This window comes from Sceloporus occidentalis, unplaced genomic scaffold (assembly GCF_023333645.1).
Source record: "Sceloporus occidentalis isolate IW3139 unplaced genomic scaffold, rSceOcc1.0.p SCAF_5, whole genome shotgun sequence".
Lineage (NCBI taxonomy): Eukaryota > Metazoa > Chordata > Lepidosauria > Squamata > Phrynosomatidae > Sceloporus > Sceloporus occidentalis.
Genome location: NW_028316985.1, coordinates 171763826 through 171788206, shown reverse-complemented (window position 1 = coordinate 171788206; position 24381 = coordinate 171763826). Strand labels below are relative to the sequence as shown.

The 24381-nt window shown below is 40.3% G+C and overlaps 1 protein-coding gene across 3 annotated transcripts in view; it reads left to right on the top strand.

Annotated features, from left to right (window-relative positions):
* The window catches only part of CCSER1 (coiled-coil serine rich protein 1), a 927042-nt gene that overhangs the window by 374790 nt on the left and 527871 nt on the right, over positions 1-24381 (top strand). For all 3 annotated transcript variants that reach the window (XM_089527103.1, XM_089527102.1, XM_089527104.1), the window contains exon 6: positions 2230-2440. In XM_089527103.1, the coding sequence (XP_089383229.1) occupies positions 2230-2440 (211 nt within the window). The remainder of the gene's footprint in view (positions 1-2229; positions 2441-24381) is intronic.

Below are 24381 nucleotides of genomic sequence, written 5' to 3'. Positions count from 1 at the left end.
GAGCAACCTACATTTTAAATATGTCTGCATGCATACACAAGTTTTCATTTCTTTAAAGATCTATCCATCCATGAAGTGCCCATTGTAATTTTCAAGGCAACAGTGGGAAATAAGAAAGTTTTTTCTACTATTTTTACATATTTTTCATATAGAAAACTCAATTACATAAAACACACATTGAAATATGTCTATCTTTCTAGCTGCAGCATGAGGATTAAATATCAGGTGGCCAGTGCTCAGAACTAATTGAGCATAGATAGAGTTGGAAGAGGCCCAAGGGCCAGTGATAATTGACTTTCTTGGATCCAAAATTTTGTTGGTGCTCCTAGCATTATTCTAATGGTTTGGATTCTTCTGGTATCTTCCCCTTGTTATTGGTATTTGTGAAGTTCCCTCCTTGAACTTGATGAAGGGTGTGGTAGGACTTGATGGTAGCTTGGGTTCATCTTCCTAGGCCTTGTTTTCAGCCACCCTTCATCTTTTTGTGTATTTCCACATGGCACTGTTTTCTGGGTGTGACTTCATTATTTATGGATTCTGGGTGCAACCTCTCTGCAATATATTGCCACTGATATAAACACCTGTCCCAAAGTAAAGAACTAGTTTGAGAGCTAATGATGCATTCCTTTCATTTAGTGGTCTTGAAGATCAGTGGTTGTCAAACAGTGATTTGCAGGAATCCCCCTCCTCCCAAGGATACAATTGCATATTTATTGGGAAGAACAGGAAAAGGCAGAAAGACAGAGTATAGAGACAGAATGTGAGTGAGATTAGAATGTGGCTGGGGCAGGAGAGAACAGACATACAGAAAAGAAAAGAAAAAAACACACAGATGTTTCATTCTTTCATTTTCTCTAGATGTGAATATTGAAATGCTCCCCTCCCATTATCTGAGCTGAACTCTGTAGCTTGTTTCATCTTTCTTGCATGTTAAAAATATCCCAAACTACTTTTTGTCTCTTTTTGTGCACTGGTTTCCTTTATTTTACTTCTTTCTAGTCAGAACTCATTACTTCCAGGTATTTTTCTATGAGTCAGTTCTTCACACTTCTAAAAGAGTACCCAAAGAAACAAGTGTTTTCTAGTTCTTCCTTACTAGCTGGCTCCTAGATCCTCAGAGATTATGATTTGGAACTTTATGGGGTTATACCTGTGTCACTCAACTCTTCCAGTGAACTATAACAATGGAGATTGGGACATCCTGGGTGTCCTGTTGTACAATGGGAGTTCCCATCCTCTAATAAGTCCCATAGCATCTGGGTGCCCATAACACAACCTATTCCATAGCACTTGGGCACCCACTGCACAATGGGATCTATGGCTCAACAGCCATTCTGTTGGCTATGTTTGCCCAGTGATTCCACAAATGTACTTAATGTAACAATTCACCTTTGCATGATTGTCAGTTTATGGTGGTGTAAATACCTAATACTGGTCATAATAAAGATTGTAACAGGATGCCAGCCTGAGATGCTAATAAAATATCTCCCTTCATTATGTTTTCCTGAAAAACACTCACTACTATTTCTCATGCATCCTGTTTTAAATGTTAGTGTGGAAGCAGGATTTTCCCTTCGTTTAAAAAATAAATAAATAAATAATTTTTTTTATTTTTATACCGCCCTTCCATAGATCAGGGCGGTTGACAGCAAAATATCAAACAACATATACATCAGGGTTAAAAACCATTACACCCAAACAGAATAAAACCCCCGTTAGCCAGTCCTCTTTGCCACAGAAGAGGAAGGGAGGCCCACTGGACTTTAATCGGGGAATGCAAGCTGAAATAGAAAGGTTTTTAGGTCCTTTCTAAATTGGGCCAGGGAGGTGGCCGAGCGGAGCTCTGTGGGCAGCGTGTTCCAAAGGGCCGGGGCGGCGATGAAAAATGTCTTCCTCGCGGTGGAGGTCAACCTAGCCCCTGGCACCTTAAGTAGTTGCTGCCCAGTTACTCTTCTGCTATATCTTCTAGGGAACATTTGTAAGGTGCTGAAGAGATGATAGAGATGGTGGTGTTGGCGATAATGATGGAAGATGCTGGTGATGCAGGTTGTGCTTCTGAGGGATCCCAGTTCTGAAAACAGTGAAGTCTACTGATTCAGATCACAGCCCCCATATTGTATTGCCATATGCAGTATCAGCAAATATAGTCTCTGCTTCAACCATGCTTTGTCTTTGAAGGTTCCTCTTCAAAACTTTTGTGTTGACCAATACTGTGTTCTATCTTGACAGAAATCTTTCTCTGAAATTGTCGAAGGAGGTGGATCGAGGAGAAACAAGATGCCCTCATGTCAGTCAACTTGCCAGCAGCCCATCTGTAGAATGGCCTTTTACTGCCATGGAAGAAGGTGGAGGGATGGAATCCTTGCCTTTTCGGCTGATGATGCAAGACTGCACAGCTGTTAAAACACTGCTATTGAAAATGAAGAGGGTTCTTCAAGAGGTAAGGGCTGAAATGGAAAGTTTGCTGTTCTAACATTTCACTTCTGATTTATTTACAAACCTAGGCCTAAAGTCCAGGATCCAGTGATCTTGTTATATTATGCTCTTGTTATGTGCTAGGGCTTTCTGTTCCCTGCTCTCCTTTCCTCCAGCTCTACCATGAAGGCAAGGTCCAAAGCATTTGCTTTTTTGATTGGCCACAACTAGTAGTAAGTTTTAACAGTGCCTTATCCAAAGCGTAAAACTGTGGTAAGTTTTAACAGTGCCTTATCCATAGCATAAAAACTGCAATGTGATCATGGGTGGACTGTGGTTAGTTGAAAGCTCTAGATCACAGTATCTTCAAAACCTTGACAGACTGAAGGAGAAGATGTACGAGTCTACAGACCTGAGGCTTATTCATGTAGCACTAAACTCTGGTTGAATATTTCATCCAAACACATTTGGTAGGAAACCTGTTTCTATTCTGATACCAGTTTCACAAATCTTGGCCATTTCTTGGTGATGCATTCAATATGTAATTAACATATATTGAAAATGCTTATTTTTTTAATGTTTGTGAAGATGCTCCAGATGATATTAAATGGTGTCTCAAAATTAAAATGGAAAAAAAATCAGTGGCTACCATATGAGTATGTGCATATATGGTGAGAGAGAAAGAGAGGGATGGCTGAGAGTGATCATTTGAGTTATATCAAAACTCACTATCAGAGTTGCACAGTTGTATCAGAACTGTGGTAGAAGAGCAGTTTCAGGACGATGAGGCCAGCAGTAGTAGGATGATACTGGGAAAACACTGTAGAAGGGTACCAACATCTTGGTTCTTCAATACTTCACTTTTTGGCAATCTCTGAATATCCATTATCAAATGTATATTCACAGATATAAGGTCCACAAATTTAGGTAAGTGAAAAGCAAGACTTTTTGGAACCTAGACCGATCAGGACTTTAAAGCCTAACATGGCTTGGTCCAACCTATCTTTGGAATTATCTCCTTCCATATAATCCACCCCATGCACTCAGGTACTCTGGGAAGAATTTATTACAGCCTATAAAGACCAGGTTGGCTGCGGTTACCCAGAAGACCCTTTCTTCAACTGCTCCCAGATTATGGAATGGCCTGCCGGAGGAGAGCCACCATATTACCAGCTTGGACAGCTTTTAAAAGGCTGTCAAGATGGATCTCTTCCAGCAGGCCTTTCCTGAATAGTAAACCTGGCCATCAATTGGATTGACCATCTCACTGAGTACTCTTTAGCCCTGTTCACCTGTCTCTGACGATTTTAATGGAATATTTTAACAGTTAACTCGGTTTAATTTATATTTTAGGGGAGGGGAGGGAGTAACAGGGATATTGTTGTTGTATTGTGTGGACTTTTTATTGTAAGCCGCCTCAGTTGTCTTCTGACAGAGAGGTGGGGTAAAAATAAATTATTATTATTATTATTATTATTATTATTATTATTATTTATCACATGGTTCAAGCAAGATCAATAGTGTTTGATATGATTAGTTTTGACTTTTTTGTGTAGAGAGCTTGAAGGGGTTGGCACTCAGTGAATCCCCCTGTCAACCCAGCAAATACCTCAGATTACTAGCAAATTAAAAGGCAGTTATACATGTATTAGATTGTAAATCTCTCCAGGTTTCTTTAGCTAACCTGGTTTGTAATTAAGTAAAGTGTTGCTGATTTATTCCATGAGACTGCTCTTGAATGCAAATCTTTTTAAAAAATTAAATCATTCATGCTAGAAGTTGGTAATCCTATCGTTTCATGCCACCTTAACATGAATTAGTTTTGAACATTATTATTATTATTACTGGTATTCATACGGAGCATCAGAGTGAACTAAAATGCTTGCTCAACAGTACAAAAGTTTAGTTTTGTAAACTATCTTAGCAGTCTGATCATTTCATTTTTTCTCTTTTTTCATGTATGTTTTTCTTCCATTTACAAATCAGACAGTTTGTTGACATTTAAGTCGGTATCTTGGCATTTCTTTTCAAAGAGTTATGAATGATGACTGTAGGTATTTGAAGAGGAAGGATTAATGTTTTTGTTAACATAGGCTTTAGTGATAGCAGTTAAAAGATAGAGAAACAAAAATCAAACCCTAGTAATGGAAATTTTCATTTCACTGAGTCAAAATTCTGAAACCCAATGGGGAAATTTAGGCAAGCCACACTCTCTCAGCCTCAGAGGAAGGCAAAGGCAAATGCCATCTGAACAAATCAGACTCATGATCGGTTCACCTTACATCACCATAAGTCAGGAATGACTTGACGGCACAAAACAACAAAGAACTCTTATATACTATGCTAGAGATGGCCTGTCTTCTGTGCAAGTGTCTTCTTTCACTTAGATTTCCAGTTTGACTTGAGGAAAAGGCAAGGAAGTGAGCCACGGTACAGGTAAATAAAAGCATGAACTGTTACTCTTGTAATAATGGAAGCATGAACCATCCATTGAAACTGAATTGATGACACATAAGAAAAAGAAATTTTTCATGCTGCTTATGCTTGAACTGTAGTTAGCTGAACATGGACTGAAGTCTACCAAACTGGACAGATTCAGAAAAGGAGTTGAAAAATTTATGGAATACAGAGCTATCAATTGCTACTTCTCGTGATGGATGTTTGTTTTGCACAGGATCAGAGGCAATGTGCCTCTGTCTATCCATTTTTTTGAGAACACAAGACAAAAGGATGCTATTGTATCCTTGTTTTCCTTATGAGCTGTCAAGGGTTAAAGTTAGCACACTGGAAATGCTTAGATGTGTGTGTGTGTGACCATGAGCATCTAGCACTGAGAAGGACAAGGCTGATCAAGCACAGCTGATGCTCATAGGCTCAAGTACACTTTGGTGCCTGAGTGCACCTATGCCTGGATGATGAAACATCTGTCTGTATTGCACAATGGGACAGGAAGTAACTGAGTTTGGGAGACCACATGGTCTGAAGGCTATATAAACTCAGGGGCTTCCAGTGATTGCTTGTGGGTCTGAGTAGGTGTTGGTATTCGTTTGATCTGTATTATAGTGTTGGTGATTTGGATAGCATTCTGTAAATAAATATAGCACTTCGGTAGACTTGGCTTGTCTGGTCGTTTATCAGCAGCAGCTGGAGTCAGCGTTTGCTGGAGAGTTCCCGAAGTCCCTGCATTCTTCAGTTCTGGGAAGACATCCGGTTGCTGTTATCTCTATTGAGGGCTGTGAACCACGTTTCTGAATTTGCCAGTTATACTCTGCTATATGCCAGCATTGGTTATATGGCTCAGATGAGTTGCTGACATGAGCTTCCTATAAGCAACTGTGTGGTATGATCTAAACAGAATTATGAAGTACTTTTGGTTAGTGTCCTATAAATAACCTATCAGTCTCTCCTACTTACATTCTTAACTGAATAGATCAGATTTTTTCAAAAGGGTAATCTAGTTAGTATTCCATCAACATTCTCTAAATTGCCCATTATTTGTTTAAAAGTGTTGGCCATTAAAATAAATTACACCAAGCCAATTTTCTAGTTGTGAGCTTCTTTGTATATCCTAAGGCTGGTCCTTCCAAATCCACCTGAACCTCTTTTGGTAATAGAGCTGACAACACTGTTGTTTTATTTGTCCTGATCGTTTCACATAAACCAGAGATTGCCTTTCAAATAATCTACAACCACTGAAATAAGTTTTAGACTTTTAGGAAATAATGGAACCAGACTCTGTCCTTTCCATAGTCTTAGAGTAATTTTGAACTAAATGATCTGGACTTTAACGACAGTAAAGATAAAAGTGTTCCTGATAATGAGGAAGACAAAGTTTAATAATTTTAATGATAACAAGTCTCCTAATGAGTCCTCCAACTATGTTAATAAAAAGCAATAGAAAATAGAAGGGGGATAAGAAGGAGGGCACTACAGACAGAGGAGTTCCTGACCCATGTTATGCAGTAATTGAATCTCCTAACAGCTTAATTGGATTGAAGGAATTAAAATGTCAAATTGTCAAACATAATTTTCTGATATGTAAAGCAACACTAACTGTGTGCTGAGGAATGTTAAAGAAACTCTGTCCCACTTTTGGACTCCATCCATATAGTTCAAAAAGCTTGCCTCGTGTGTTAATATGTTTCACTTGTTCATTCCTTTTGCTTTGTCCAGGGAAGACTTACATCAGTTGGATGAATGGACTTACTTGATAAACCAGTAACAAAAGGAACAAGGGAAAGGCCTATCTCTCTTTCTCACTGTCTCAGTCTTGTGCAAACAAAATAGTGTCAAATTCAAAATAAACAATTCTGAGTTTAAATATCTTTTTAAAAAGACAACTATAGTCAAAGGCAGAACAAAGAAGGACAAGGAAATCAGGATCTTGGCTGTAATATGTAATATGTGGGAATTAAAGCATAGTTGGAGAATAACCAATCCTGGGTCTAAATCAGTTCAGTGACAACAGAGTTTCTTCTGCCCTTATTTCTTATCAGTGGCTGGAAATGAAGAATTAAATAAAGTGTAGGATAGTTTTGTTTGCAACACCTCACTGTGGAGCTCTCATTTGCATACATGGACCTCTTGTTTGCAGATTTGGTGAAATTTTGCATTGCTCAGGAACTCAGGTTTGTAGATTGGCAAAGCTTTGTATATCTGAATGCTGTTGCACTGCAGTAAAAAACAATGAGAATTACATCAATATCGAATCAGAAGGAGAAATGGCCTCACCACAGTATTTATTGGAAAGAGAAGCTCAGATATATTGACCATACCAGTTAATATTACTGGGTAAAAATTGGACACAATGCTTTCTTCACTACAACTAACAAAGTTTTGGCATGCTGTAAGTATTAGATTCTTTGCTCAGAAAGCTGGACTACTGGATGCTTTTTTTCCTATATGCTAATTTTCATAGTGAGTGTAAAAATGGGGATGATGGGAGGTTGAGGCTCATGTAGGATTTAACCAATTATATGGGTCTCCTGCCATGTGGGTGTATGACACATATTAGCTTTTTCAGGGTTACTTAAACCATGTTTCACCAAGTTTCTGTTCATACTGGACAATAAGGCTGTTCTGTACAAAGGATCTACCTCCAAATGAACAGGAATACTCATGGTTTAGTTTGGTTTTGTTCAGAATGTACCCAATTTGCACAATTCAGATGTTAAAATAAGTAAAACTGACATATTTCCCCATCCTTATTGGTGTCTAGTTTCTAATGCCACTTATACAGTCTATGTTCACCAGCATGAGTTACAAAATAACAAATGTGAACTGAGGTTAAACATTTAACTCTGTTTAATTTACAGTTGGAAAGCTTTTCTTTAGCCTTCTCTTCCCCTGCCTGAATTTGTCCTCCATTCCTGGCAGATCACTAAGTGAAGTGCTCTCCTTCAGCATCCATGTTTCAAAGGCAAGATCCCTCCCTCCTCTCTCCCCGCTCACAGTGCTTCTTGTTTGAAATCTGTAAGAAGATAACCTACCTGGAAACAAAGATAGGCTCTAGCATCACTGGCAGTACTTTAGCAGACTCCAAAATGCCACAAAGCAACTTGCCAGTGATACACTTAGATGACTACTAGTTCCCTTATCTCTTCTGAGCAGGACAGAAAGAGCTAAAATAAATATCTAACCATGAATCACTTTTATGGTAGGGTTTTTTTCTCCTCATCTTCAAGATCAGTTTTGCTTTTTTGCTTTGTAACAGAACTATTATTTCATTTTTTGTAAATGTACAATTTTGTCCTTTCTCTCTGGCAAAGAAGGCCTCATGAGGCGAACAACTTTTGGGAATTTGTCTACATAGCCTAGGTTTTAGTTTTTCCCATACCTTCAATAATGCCTTCCTAATATTTTGTCTTTTGAAGATGGGGAAAAAACAGCTATGTTTAAATATATACATCTTGGTCCACAGATGATAAATTATATGTTACCTTTTCTGCCCAAATCTCTTCAACCAGATTTATTGTTGTCTCACTGTATTTTATTTACATATCAATGATCTATGCTGATAGTTTTGTATCCAGGGACAAAAAATTACTCAGAATAATCTTTTGTACATGAGACATAATAATTAATGCTCTGAATTGCATTGAAATAGTTAAATTTCCTCAGTGGTCATATTTTGGGATTTTTCAAAGTGTTTCATACACACACCTGCATAACACTGGTGGTAACATAATTATATGATGATGGTGATGATGATGATGATGGTGTTTTTGTTCTCCCATTACATTCCCAACAATTACACTTCAGATGCATGAATTGGAAAAGCTGAACATCAAACAGCAAAATGTAATCAACAAAATATAATCAACAAACTCAATTTGTACTGTACCACCAGTGATAAATGAAGACATGAGAACAGCCATACTGAGGTTGACTCTGCAGGGATATGTGTTATCTATTTTAAGCAAAGTGCAACAGGGCTAGTGCCATATAAGCTTGTATTAAAGACAAGTGTAATTACTCAAGATATTCTTGTGAGGTTAAAAAAAGAGAAAATTTGCATTCATTGTCTCAGGAAATGCATCTTAGAATAGGAAAAGAGATAGACGAAAGAAATCGATCTATATTTGCTTACAAGAGCCCACAAAAGCTGTCTCTGATACGTGAGTGTAAGTTGGTAGCTATTTTATTGGTGGGAGCCCCATGGATGTCCCTACCCAGATGAAACAAAGGAGTTTATCAGACAAGAGAAATTGGAAGTATAATCTAATGGCAAGCTGAATGCAAAACAAAACAAACAAACAAGCTTCATTTATATACTGCTTCATACCAACTAAGCAGTGCCTAAGTGGTTTACAACTGTAAGCTAATTTGCCCCCAACAATCTAGGAACTCATCTAGGACCCTGAGTCAAGCTTGAGCCCTTTTGCTGATCTTGAACTCGCAACCTTGTAGTTTTGAGTGAGTAGCTGCAGTATCGGCATTTCACCACTGCACCACCAAGGCTCCTTGCAATCATGGGGTTTAATGTTATTGTGTGATAGACTACCAAATTCAGGCAATAGGAAGTCAGTCCGAACGCAATCATGGGGTTTCACATTATTGTGTGAGGGGTGATCACACACAATTTTGGGCAATGGCAAGTTATTTTCAGGCAATGGGAAGTCTGTTCGAATGCAATTCAAATTCATGTAAATTTGCTGAACTAGTGAATTCACGTGAATGCGTTGTGGCCCCACTTTCTTTTCATTCAAAATTAAGAGAAATTCCTCCCATGTGATAACATCCAAAGAGACCAAGAACCTCTTGAAAAAGGGGGAAATGACCTCAACAGGTAAGAAGGAGGCAAAAGGCTTGAGTACCTCAACCAAAGAAAAGAGCAGGTAGGTGAAATAAAGGACAGGCATTATTTAGTCCCCCCCTCTCACAGATCACTTTATACAAGCATTGATGTCTCTGCTTACAACAGACTCAAGGCCACTCTAGCACAGTGTCAACCAGTTGCCAATGGAAAACCCATGAAGACATGAATTCTGCTCATATTCCCCAGGAACCAATATATAAATACTCCATAATTATACACTATAGAAATACTCTATATTCATGAGTATACTCTATATCCTCTGTCCATGAAATTGTCTAATCCCTTTTTGAAATTATCCAGATTGATGTACAATGCTACACTTGGTGGTAAGATTTGGATGATTCAGTCATATGCTATATATAAAAATATTACTGATTATTCAGGGTAACTGGGGAAAACAAAATCATAGAATAGAATCGTAGAGTTGGAAGAGACCACAAGGGCCATCCAGTCCAACCCCCTGCCATGCAGGAAATCTCAATCAAAGCATCTCCAACAGAGGGCCATCCAGCCTCTGTTTAAAGACCTCCAAGGAAGGAGACTCCACTATACTCTGAGGGAGTGTGTTCTACTGTCGAACAGCCCTTACTCTCAGGAAGTTCCTCCTAATGTTGCGGTGGAATCTCTTTTCCTGCAGCCTGCATCCATTGTTCCGGGTCCTGTTCTCTGGAGCAGCAGAAAACAAGTTTGCTCCCTCCTCAATATGACATCCCTTCAAATATTTAAACAAGGCTATCATATCACCTCTTAACCTTCTCTTCTCCAGGCTAAACATCCCCAGCTCCCTAAGTTGTTCCTCATAGGACATGGTTTCCAGACCCTTCACCATTTTGGTTGCCCTCCTTTGGACACACTCCAGTTTCTCAATGTCCTTTTTGAATTGTGATGCCCAGAACTGGACACAATATTCCAGGTGGGGCCTGACCAAAGCAGAATATAGTGGCACTATTACTTCTCTTGATCTAGACACTATACTTTTATTGATGGAACCTAAAATTGCATTGGCCTTTTTAGCTGCTGCATCGCACTGTTGACTCATGTTCAACTTGTGGTCTACTTGGAGTCCTAGATCCCTTTCACACGTAGTTTCATTTAGCTAGGTGTCTCCCATCCTATATCAATGCATTTCATTTTTCCACCCAAAGTGCAGTACCTTACATTTCTCCCTGTTGAAGTTCATTTTGTTAGCTTTGTCCCAGCTTTCTAGTGTATTCAGGTCATTTTGAATTTTGATCCTGTCCTCTGGAGTATTAGCTATTCCTCCTAATTTGGTGTCATCTGCAAATTTGATAAGTATTTGCCCTCACAGTGGTCTTAATCCCGATCTCTCTGTGTCCTCATCAAGCGAGCCTGTGATGGTGATGGGGCTAAGAGAATGCCTTCTCCTGAGGATCTTAGGGCTCTAGCTGGCTCGTATGGGAAGACATAGTTTCTCAAATAGTCTGGACCTAAACTGTGAAGGGCTTTATAGGTCATGAATTTGAATTGTGCTCGGAAATGAACTGGTAGCCAGTGAAGCTGTTTCGATACAGGAGTTATATGCGCCCTATAACTGGTTCTGGTCATCATTCTGGCTGTTTCCAAAGGCAGCCCCATGTAGAGTGTGTTACAGTAGTCCAATGGTATGTAATCAAGGCATTTGTCACTGTAGCCAGATCTGATGTCTCTAAGAATGGGCTCAGCTAGTGCACTTGTTTTAACTGTGCAAATGCACTCCTGGCTACTGCTGAGACCTGGGCATCCAGACTCATAGTGGAGTCTAGGAGGACATGCAGGCTTCGAGACTGAGATTTCAGGGGAAGTGTAACCCCGTCCAGCACAAGCAAAGTCCCAATTCCCTGATCTGCCTTGCGACTGACCAGGAGTGCCTCTGTCTTGTCTGGATTAAGATTCAATTTGATTGCCCTCATCCATCAGATGGAAAGGAGAGATAGAGCTGGATGACACCCCACCCCAAAGCTCTGGATGACATGTCCTAGCAGTTTCATATAGATGTTAAATAACATGGGGAAAACACAGAACCCTGTGGGACTCTACAGGCCAGTGGCCAAGGAATTGAACAGGAGTCTCCAACACCACTTTCTTGCTCTGCCTCTCCAAGAAAGACTGGAACCACACATAACTGTGCCCCCAAGTACCATCCCAGACAAGTGGCCCAGAAGGATATCATGGTTGATGGTATCAAAATCTGCTGAGAGATCTAGCAGGGCCCACAGACACACACTCCCCCTGTCCAGTTCCCTGCATAGGTCACCCACCAAGGTGACCAAAGCTGTCTCTGTGCCATAGCCAGGTCTGAAGCCAGATTGAAATGGATCTAGATAGTCTGTTTCATCAAGAAACCCCATGAGCTGGTAGGCCACCACTCTCTCCAGAACTTTGCCCAAGAATGGAATCGAAGAGGACCAGCCCTCCCTTCAGCCACCATCTGGGAGAGAGAGGCAGGTGAGCTCCAACTGCCTTCCTCGAAGAGGACCAGCCCTCCCTTCAGCCACCATCTGGGAGAGAGAGGCAGGCGAGCTCCACCAGGCCTGCCTGGAAGAAGCAGAGCCCTCCCTCCGGTCCATCTGCCTTGGTCCAGGCCTCAGAGGGAGAGAAGAATGCTGGACCTGATCCCCTCCCCCCTCACCATTCCCTTCTCCTTTTGTGTCGTGTCTTTTAGATTGTAAGCCTGCGGGCAGGGAACTGTCTGGTTAAAAATAATAATAAATGTAAGCCGCCCTGATAGCCATTAGGGCTGAAGGGCGGGATATAAATACCTAAATAAAAATAAAAAAATAAAAAAAATGTTAGAGACTGGCCGATAATTATCCAGAATGGTGTGATCCAGGAATGTCATCTTCAGCAATGACCTCAACACAGCCTCCTTTAGGCAGGATGGAAATTTGCCTTACTGCTGTGAAGCATTCACAACTCCCTTTACCTACTCGGTTGTCATTTTCCAATGTAGACCAGTGTGGTATTATGGTTTGAATACTAGACTAGGACTCCAAAAGATCAGGATTTCAGTCTCCACTCAGCCATAGCAGTCCACTGTCTCAAGCAGGTCATATTCTTTCAGCCTAAGATGAAGTCAGTGACAAACCTCTTCTGATTAAACCACATGTGTCCCTTGTGGGTGTTTTTGTGGCCTCGAATTCCTTCCCCATCATGCCTTTTTTCTGTCCCAAAAGGGATGAATTAACTTTCCTTGCATTGCCCTTTCCCATTTAAAATAGGCCTTAGCTGTTCTGTACTATACTGTAACATAGGTCAGAAAGAGGTGGGTCTGAAAGAACAGTTCGCAGCCACTCCAGCCCCGATCATGTCCAGGCCACACCAACTGTATGCACCCAGCCCTGATCCAGGCCATCACCATGGTCCTGAATTGGGCTTCTCAATGGAGCAGGTCCTAGCTACACCTTCTTGGCCTGGTTCTCCCTGGATGAAGTGGTGTTGGGGTGGCTTCTGGCCACATTCAAACTCCGTGTCATTTGAATGTTATGCCCCAAATGCAGCCAGAATCCATGTCATTTGGACTGTTATTTTAGGTCAAAGTCCCCCCCCCCCCCCCAATCAAAAGTCAGTTTCCAATTACTTCCAGGTTTTATCTGTTTTTCCTCAGGTCCTTGTGGTTCCAGGTTGTCCTGAGGGCAGAGGTCAGCATGCTGTACCCACTAAAGTTGCCCATCCCCGTCATAAATACATTAAATGCAGAAGTCTTTTGAAGCCAATACTCATCTTGGCAGCTCTTCTTCAAAATGTTAGCTGCTAGTGGCTGTATCAACATGTTCTAAACAATTATACACTGGGATGATAAGGAAACCCATTATAATGCAAATGTGCTGCCTTTTCTGTGACAAACTACTCTATGTTCTTGTAAGAAAATGATTTGCACATTATCTCCTATTAAATTAGCCTTTCTAATTTAAAACAAATATGATTACATTTCAGTTTGTGTTTCAAATAATTATTTCTGAAACCAGACACACTCCTTTCAAAAGTGCACTGCTTCAGAAGGTGGTGTTTCTTTATGACAAGTGTAAATGGAAAATAAATAATAATCACAGTCTAAAAGCACTTTAAAAGGGAGATAAAATTGGGTGCACTGGTAGGGTGAACAATCCACAGTGATGAGGAGACAAAGATTTCAGGGCCTCACCTCACGTAAATGTATCTTATATGCAGCAAGAAAAAATTGTTGAGTGAATTCAATAGACTGTGCAAAGACACTTAAAATTCCATAAAAAGACTAGAGCTTCAAGATGTGAGGAAAGAAAAATGGGGAGGAGTAATAACCACATGCACGTACACACACACTATATATTGTTATTATAGCTTTCTAATACATTGAATGTACTTTCCTGACACCATATAGTGAATAAAAGTGAACATACCCTCCAACATTTTGGAGATAAAAACTAGAACATGTGTGCTGAAGATGGCAAAAGTTGTCAATGAAGAAGAAGAGATTGGCTAAGAGAGGCTGAAGCAGTTTGCTTTTACTTGTGGCTACTGGGGAGGGGAAGATTCCATCCCTCCTCTTGCCCTTGCTGAGTTACTTTTGCACTTTAAACTCAGTTTGCAGATACTGAAGTAAGCTGAGGACAGAGGGGGGGGGGGAATGGGAAGAAAAAAAGGGACTGGGACATTTTAAAAGCAGCTGAAGTAGTGGGATTCAGCTATTAAGAGAATTAATGGGATTCAGCTATTAAGAGAATTAACTGGGGCTGTTCTTTCAAAATCAGGACAGTTGGAAGATGTGACAAATGGAAATCCCTCTATTTATCAGAGCCTTCTCCCCAGATAAAAAAAAAACAGCTAAATGTAGGAAGGGGTAGAATTACATTTTAATGAGGGTCAGCATCACATTTGATGAGATAGCAACTGTTCAATGACATGAGCAGTTGGGCAGAAACGTGAAACTTCAAGATGGTTCAGAGCAGAGGTTTTTAAATGAACCACCATGAGGGTCTTTGTCGCTAGCCCTTTAACCATACTATGGAGCAAAACAAACTGGCATAAAAAGTTGGCTTCCAGATGGCTTGGGATGTGGTGTACAGACAGTGCATGCCCCCAAGGTGCCTGGAAACTGGCTTCAAGCTGCCAGACTGCTCAGCTGTGAGTTCGCTTCCAAGCACTCCAACGGTGAGTCATTTACATGCCGCACACCACTGGAGCACTCTTTAAGCCACCCATGGTACTTTCAAGGGGTCTCATACAGCTCAGGAAGGAGAAAAGAGGGGAACCCAGAGAACCTTTACAGTAGGCATGCATTTTCAATTATTCCCCTGCTTCTCCATCTTATAAGTGTATTTCTGGTGACTTTCTGCATAAATCTAAATCCATAAAACCCTGAATCTACACATGAACCAAAGTCTAAATCCACACACAGGCATTTTGAAGCAATATGATTGGTATACCATTCATTTACTGTAGCTGGGAGGAGCAATTTGCTTTAGGCTCGTACCTATAACAGAAGAACACTGATTCAATGTATTATCACCTTTCGACTGTTAGACTGGGACCTGGTAGAATCTGGTATCATCATCAACACCATCATTATTTATATTACTTCTTTTTCTCTGAGATTGGATCTCAAAGTGGCTTAAAAATTGATGTGATTACAGTAAAATGAAAAATATGCAAAAAGTCAATTTTAAAAGAGAATTAAATGATTACCATGTTAAAACAATTTTTAAAAGGTTCTGTTTCCATATGATATGTGAAACTCATTTAGTATTCAGGGTTCAGTCACTCCCCTGTGATCTACCTGAGCTTAAAGTGAGGACATCACTTTATGAAGCTATATATGCTTCCTTGAACTCATTTGAGGCAGAACAGTGTGAAGAAGGTAAATTATTAGCTTCCATGACTTGAAAGAAACGATTGATTTTGTGATAAAAGGGAAAGCAAACTCACACAAGAAATGTTCACAGTATTGGCTTAAGGCTAAATATAAAATTTGGTCAAAATCAGTCCATAAAAATGCATACTTGATCAAGAAATAATGCAAAAAAATCAATGTTTGATTAGGAGGTACCCAAAGTAGTCCTTTAGATCTACAATTTTATTGCTTTATTTACGCTGCTTCTATCAGATAGCACACCAGATTTGTATAGCATAACAGAAATATTTTGAATGAGAATACTGATAAATATTTAAAAAAAACTTTTGCACAAGGCTGCATCTGCACTGCAAAAATAATCCAGTTTGACACCATTTTAGCAGCCATGGCTTAATGCTATGGAATTCTGGGAATTGTAGTTTTGTGAGACATTTAGCCTTTTCTGTCAGAGCACTCTGGTGCCACAACAACAACAAAAACAATTCCCAGAATTCTACAGCATTTAGACATGGTAGTTAAAGTGGTGTCAAACTGGACTATTTCTCCAGTGAGGATGCAGCCTTGCAGTGGGGATAATGCAAACTATTATAAATAAATGGGAAGTTTTATGTTTAAATTTAGTTTATTTTCAGTTGTGGTGCTTACAAAAACTACTGAACAATTTCCTAAAGAATTTCACTAGTTTGAAAGTTCCTGGAAAGTTTTTCTTTTATGGAAGCCTCCAGTTACTTTTAATTTTGTGAAATTTGTGAAATCAGTCTTATGTGGAGAAAATGCATGGGGTCTTTAAAAAAAACCCCGTTTCATATATGTGTAATTTACTAAAGAAGCCCTCCTTAGACCCCCTGTTTCATAATAATTATAGGCCTATTTCGCTGTTGCCTTTTTTGGGGAAGGTGATCGAGAGAGTAGTCGCTTTCCAGCTTCAGTCGATCTTGGATGACACCGATTTTTCTGGACCCATTTCAAACCGGCTTCCGGGCGGGCTATGGAGTTGAGACTGCCATGGTCGCCTTAGTTGATGACCTCCGTCTGGGCATGGACAGGGGGAGCGTGTCCCTGTTAGTGCTCTTGGACATCTCAGCGGCCTTCGATACCATCAACCATGGTATCCTTCTGGGACGCCTGAGGGAGTTGGGAATTGGGGGCACTGCTTTGCAGTGGTTCCGTTCCTACCTCTTGGGCAGATCCCGGATGGTGGAGCTGGGGGACTGTCGCTCCGATAGGAGGGCCCTGACATCTGGTGTCCCTCAGGGAGCGATTTTGTCCCCTATGCTACTTAACATTTACATGAAGCCGCTGGGAGAGATCATCCGGAGACATGGGGCGCGGTGTTATCAGTACGCTGATGACACCCAGATAATTTTCTCTATGTCTCCGACTGATGCAGTAACTAAGGATGGCATTTCTCCTCTAGATGCCTGCTTGGCGTCAGTAATGGGCTGGATGAGGGAGAACAAACTCAGTGTGAATCTAGGGAAAACGGAAGTACTGGTGATAGGTTCCCCGGTTGCGGGTGGTGAGATCTGTCAGCCGGTCCTGAATGGGGTCACGCTCCCCCTGAAGGACTCGGTGCGCAGCTTGGGAGTGCTCCTTGATTTGTCGCTCCAGTTAACTTCTCAGGTGGATGCGACGGTCAAGAGTGCTTGTTATCAGCTTCGGCTGATACGCCAGCTGCGTCCCTACCTGGACCGAAAGGACCTTGAATCTGTTGTACATGCTTTGGTAACCTCTCGATTGGATTTCTGCAATGCGCTCTACATGGGGCAACCCTTGTACCAAACCCGGAAGCTGCAATTGGTGCAGAACATGGCAGCTAGATTGGTCGCTGGTAGTTCCAGGTCGGACCATATAACACCTATTTTAAAAGACCTTCACTGGCTGCCCATTCGCTTCCGAGCTCAATACAAGGTGTTGGTTTTGACCTATAAAGCCCTAAATGACTTGGGCCCAGGGTACTTGGAGGACCGCCTCTCCCCATATAATCCGCCTCGCACACTCAGAACTTCCGGGACTAAATTGTTGGAGGTCCCTAGGTCTAACTTTGTACGGACCTCACAGAGGGCTTTTGCTATTGCTGCCCCTTCACTCTGGAATAAGCTCCCTGCAGAGCTTCGCTCCGCCGCCTCATTAGCTGTCTTCAAGAAACAACTGAAAACGTATCTATTCCGGCTGGCCTTCCCACCTTAGATTGTCTGTTTATTTTCCTGCCCTCTTTTTTCCCTTTCGACCCCGGACCAATGTAAACTAATTTTTCTTCTTTTCCTTGCCCTTGACATGTGTATTTTATTGTTTTCCTGTTCCTGTTTTTTGTAGTAATGTTTTTAACTGTTATATCGAATTTTTATCCTGTACTGAAATGTTTTTAAAAATTTGTAAGCTGCCCTGATCATATCTATGGAAGGGCGGGGTAGAAATAAAATTTATTATTATTATTATTATTATTAATTTCCAAGGGGTGGGATGAGCATTAATTACTATCTCTAATGGAAAAAGTTTGCCCTGAAAGACTAAGAGTTGAAGCTAATCACACTCCTTCACAAACTCCTTCATAAATTGACTCTCTGTTGGCATTTGCTGAAGTGGGTAATTCGTATAGACATTAACCTTGCAGCAGCATGTCAAGGGTTCCCTTTTCCTTAAAGTTAACATCCTCTTATATTCATTTAGCACAAATGGGCCTTCTGCCTTAGGGTGGCTTTGCACGGTACATGCAAGCACGAGTGACTTTGAGTATCTTCTTTTCATACTTCTGATGAAATCTATGGAAAGAAAACTCACATGATGAGATTCAAGAATTTGACTTGTATCAATACTTGAGGTGTCTCAGAGCCAAACTAGTTAGGATAAATCCATGCTTAAATCTCTCACAGTTCTACTGCTGCTGCTGTTGTTTCTATTGTTTTGTTCTGTTTTTCAAATTGAAACAGAAATGTGAAGAGGTAGCTGCGCTCTCCATTTGGGGACAGGAGTCCAAGCTTCATTGACTATTTCCCTTGTTTAATTTTCCTTTCTCCCAAGCCAGTATTCTGCCCACAGGAAAAACATTTTGCTTACCCATCTTGAGTGACTCATGGTTTGAATTGTTCTTTCTAAGGATGATCTTATCTCACACAATAGTGGTACTCAAAGTAATGTTCCTGAACTGGATTTCTTCTAGTAGTTATGAAGATGTGTGAATCTCAGGTTGCAAAGGGATTTCAAATAAGAGTCAACATCTTATACAGGTTGAATCTGCCTCATCTAAAATGCTTAGAACCAGAAGTAATTTGGATTTCAGATATTTTTGGATTTTGAAATACCTGTGTTTGCAGGTACAGGAATAAGGAGATATCCTCAGCAAAGAGTGAGGCAGGGGAGAGGAAAAGGATGTAACACACTGTGTGTACTCGTGACTTCATTCTGTTTGAATTGCTATTTGAGCAGATTGTACTGTTGCCTTGGTTTCCCCTGTGGATCAGCATGCTTTTCTACATTGTTTCTTTACATAGATACACCCTGGTGAACTGGAATTGTGAATGTAATGGTGCTAATCCAGCCAACCTAATTCCATTATTCGCTATGATTCCCAGTTGTTGTTATTTTTGCTGCTGCTGCTACTCATTTGTGTCATTCTTAACTGGTAATTTAAAAAAAACCACATACGTATACATGTCCCCTCAAAAGAGAGCGATTGCATGTATAATCAGTTATTTGTATCTGGACTGCATTCTGTAATTAATCAAATAACCGCTGGATTGCAATGTTTGTCAGGCATGTCCAACTTGCTGTTTCCTCTATGAATCCATGATTGCCAGCTCCCTTGTACAATTTTGCCTTTGATTGCCTTCATTTAAGTGAACTGTGTACTAGCAGACACCTTAATGTGTGTGTTGTAGTATAACAGATAGCCAGCAGGTGGTAGTCTTCATGCTTGAACAGTTGTTTAACTACTACAGCGTTTTCTCTCCTGGCTTGAAGACCTAATTGCAAATGACATTGTACAGAAAGCAAGCAACTGCATTTGTAGAGGATAACCACTTTCTCTGACAAAACACTTTAGTGTTTGTTCTTTAAATTTGCAACAGAAACACAGTTTATAGCCTTAAAAACGATGAGAGGTTTTTGTCACCTAAACACAAAGGTTGTTTAGTTTCCATGACACTAAAATAGCATTTGGGGAGCTGTCATCCTCTTATGAACATAATTACTATGATTTGTTATTTTAGCAAATGATATCCTTCTTGATATACCTGTAAGGCAGATTTTGGATGCTAATACTTCACAGTAGACGAAAGGTTATTAACAAAGTATTGCTCTTTTGCAAATGGCTTGTTAGATTGCCAACATGCTGATGGATTATACTGATAGCCCCATCTTCCATGATTGTGTCCAATCCTCCTTTAAAGCTATCCAAATTGGCAGCCATAACAGCTGCCAGGAAAAGTGAACTGAACAGTTTTATCTAGATGCAGTGTGAAAAGTTGTTTCCTGTTACCAGTTCCTATTGTGTTCAGGGAGATATCCATTGGGGCTATTATTATGCAAGAAGAAAAAAGGCATCACTTAATGGATTTCCTCCACATTTGTGCATATTTTTATACAAACTGATCATGCCTCCTCTTTAATGATGATAATGTTCTGTTATTACATTTTCATATGCAAAAGACACATGATTCCAAAAGTTAGCTTGCCACTGGGTGAAATTAAAAGTTCTTGGGGGATGGGGGGTGAGGTTATTTTCTTTTTTGTTTCTGCACTTTGGACGTTTTTTGGCCAAAAAAAAAAGTCATTTTTAAAACTTTCTCTCCAAAGAAGGAAATACTCTTTAAACAAACAACCCAATATTTATGTGCAGAAAACAGTATATCGCCTGCAATTGAATTTTCCTTTTAAAAGAATGTGAAACAAATCCCATACCCAGAGTGTCAAAATGTCATTTCTGGTCAAGGATCAGAAAATGTATGATTATTCTGTATGTCCTCATTGTGCTGTCTTTAAAAAAAAAAAGCCAAAGAGCCCCATTCAATGCAATCTTTCCTCATAGGAGAGGGTTGGAAAATGGATGGCCCTCCAGATATTTCAGGACTGCAACTCCTGGCATTTTCACTTCGTTGGCTGTACAGCATGCCTGCTCCATGTGTGGCTTCTGGTTTACACAGAAGCTGTGCTGCAGTACCTTCAATAACGTGCGCAGCTGCCGTGCATGCGTGACGTGCTGCCGCATGCATGAGCCCCATTCACTATAATGGGACTCAAGCATAGGCAGAATTCACCTTATGCAGGAGGTCCAGAATGGATCCCCCATGCAAGGCGAGGTGCCACTGTACTAGCTAGGGCTGATGGGAGTTATAGTCCAACAACATCCGGAGGACCACATTTTGCCCATTCCTGTTGCAGAGAAGTGATGCAGCTTTCTGAAGGACTACATATACATGGCTCTACTACAGAACAACTACAGAACTATAAACTGGTTGTTATCTATAAATAAAGAGGAGGTGAACTAGAGAACCTGTTTATGGAGCAAAATGCTTGGAATGATGCTGCTGAGCACAAACCAAGATTCAGGTTGTAGGGAAATCAAACTGTCCTGTGCAACTTAAGTTAGATCCCCATCTACCCATATCACCGTGAATACTCACAGTCTCACCTGATTTCAGAAGCTAATCTGCTATTCCTTCATAATTTTCCATAGATGGTACTGTTTTGCCTACAGAAGGATTTACACCTGAGGGATGATTTTGCTTTTATGGCATAGGATACCAAATGTTCCATCTCTTACAAAACAAAGTTCTTCATTCTTCAAAGTGTCTGTGCTTAAAAATTGCAGTAGCATGTCATACAATAAAATATAGTGCTGATTTTCTCATGTTTAAATCTGAAGTTAAATGCGCCTAAAGCTGAATTTATGATGGTTTTATGTCCCTTTTCCCTTGCCTTCAAGGTGCCATTGCCAATCCAGATATCATTTTGGACAGCAGGTCCATTAATGCCTGCTGTTAAAAAATATGAATGAGCTTACCCTTGATCCAATTCTGTCACTTACTCTAACCACATTTGTTCCTTCTTCATCTTATGTACGTTGTTGGGAGCCATATAATCATTCTCTGATGAAAAGATTGGCATCCATTCATTTATAGACTCTCAGGGGACAAACTGTAACTCTTTGTTGCATCCAATGTATCTTCCTTTTATTCTTGCTGCTGATCATGTCCATATTTTTTTCCTGCAGTGTGAAGGATTCTAAAACGTTTATGCTTGCTATAACTTTTGTTGGTGTTAGACAGTAGCAGCTATTAAACTGTGCTTAGAGCATTAATTGCACTACTGACTGCATGTGTAAGTTTTCTCAAAAGGAAGCATCCTTCTTCCTTATGGCACAAATCAGGTGCTTTCTTGATTATACACACTGTCACACTTGCTTGGTGAATATGAATAAATTCTTCATGCTGAGTTTCCAGCCGCATGAATTGACTTTCCATTAGGGTCAGTTTGTGTGTATGGGGCAGAGTTTTTTATATGCAAAGTAGATAATGCCACATTGTTTTCATGCAATGCTAATTCTGTGTTCAATTCCTCATGTTCCTTTTTCTATTATTAATCAGTATCCAACAGTGATATTCTTCTGGCAAAACAGATATCCAATGACCTGTGAGGGGATGATTCCTCCCTACTTATTGGAGCCTCCAATCCTGTTCTCCAAAGAAATCTATGAAGTGGATAAGGAGGGCTGAATGTGGGGAGAGAAGGAGAGCAGTGGGGGAAATCTTTCTTTTGGGATCTCCACAAAATGATGGGTTTAGCCCATTATTGTGTTATTTTTACCCAAAGTGTCACAAGGAAGCTGCCAGAGGTTCACAGAGTTCTTCTTCTAGCCACTTTATATTCATGATATCAGTACTCAATCGCTGACCTAAGACCATTCAATGAGCTTTGTATCTTAGAGTAGTGGTTCCCAGCCTTTGGTCCTCCATTTGTTTTGGACTGTAGATAACAGAAGCCCCAGCCACTTGGCTAAAAATTAGGAATAATGGGAGCTGAAGTGCAAAACATCTGAAGGAACAACAATTGGGAACCACTGGCTTAGACTGCAATGTAAACATCAGCACCAGAGTTTATTGCAAGAGATGTTTAGGAAGACACCTAATTGTCTTCTACCTTTCCTAGGAAAGAGGAGTGCTGAGGTCTGCCATGATAAATGCCCCTCTTGTACCAAAACATTTGGAACTCTGCTGGTAAAATGGGGCATTCCAAGACTTAGGGTCAGGACAACCCTTTCTGAATCTGTTGGATTTTTAACTACTACATGCTTCACAATGGGCCTGATTGGGATCCACAAACTACATTAGCCAGCTCTTGAACTGGGGTAAATGATCACAAAACAAACAAACAAACAAACACTTAGTGGGGTGGGGGTGGGGGAGAGAGAGTAGTGGTTTAAAGAAAGGATGGTAACTGAAAAGGTCCAGCAACCTACAAAAAGGGGGAGAGGGGAGGTGGAAAGCAATATTTCCCACACACACACCTTCTGCCTTTGGTGGTTCAAAGCGGCATGATTGGAGAACCAGTGTCCCTCTCTTTTCCTCCCCAGTCCCACCTAATGTTGTTCTATCTGTGGTAATATGAACCTTAGCTATCCCTGATCCTAACTACATCATAAAGTCACTGCTTCCTCTTAAGTGTGCCTGTGATTTCAGCCTTCAACTCAAAAGCTGTGAATTATTGAGGAAAGTGCAACAGGCTGGGGAAAGAGTGAACTACAAACTATCAATGCTGATTTGGTTTTGTGTAGTACTTTGGTAAATAAAATGCCCTTTTCCAGATTATACTCGCCACATCATATTCCAATATATCCCACAGCATTTAAAATTACATGTGCTGGAATCATCCAAGAATCAAACTGTGATCTTTCTGTCTGTCAGCCTGCCAACTGATCACTGCCCATGGTATTTCCATAGAATGGAATCCTATTAGTTCTTTTACAGAAATGGTAGAACATTTTTGTTTGTTCCTTTACACCTGCATTCAGTTCTAGATTGTGAAAGCCGAGTTGTTCATGTGCTGCCCCTCCACATAGGTGTGCACTGCACATTTATGAGTATTTTCCATTATGCATAGATACCCATGCATTGTGTATACATGCTCATACACATTTTCATTTAGCTGCACATTCAGTATTTTGATTCAGTTTCTGCTGCACTGCCACCTGACACAAGTGTTATGTAGCCCAATTATTGTATAATTCTGCATGCAGGTTCTGTACCACACCTTGGCAATATAGGATCTTGACCATAAAAACATAATAAAATGGGAAACAAAAACAAAAAACAAAAGTATAGGTATTTGGCCTAAGTTGCTTACAGTTGAAATTCTGAGCATGGGGAATGGGAAATGGAGAAAAATAAGGATATTAAAGGAGGAATGTGGCAATCCATTAGAGTTTCTCTTTTTCAACCCTTTGGCTGCCCCCCAAATAATCATATATTTAGACAGCATTGTGAACTGTGTTTGTAGAAACAGTTTTTAGATGATGCACACACATATTTTAGAAGAGTTATTCCTCTCCTGTGTTAGAGTGGAGGAGTTAAATGTACAGTTTCCATTTGTGAGTTTTCTTAACACTGCAGCCCCGTTAGCAAGTTCATAGCAACACCCTATGCATATCTACTATGGGGTTTATAAAAAGGTAGGCATGTGCAGGATTGCATCCTTTGTCTTTCAGTCCTAATGTAGGCAAATCATAAGCACAACATATTGCTCGCCCAGTCATAATGGTAGATAACATACTAGTTGTTAACATGGTTCAAGCCAATATAGAGATTCCACAGTGGATCAATTATGT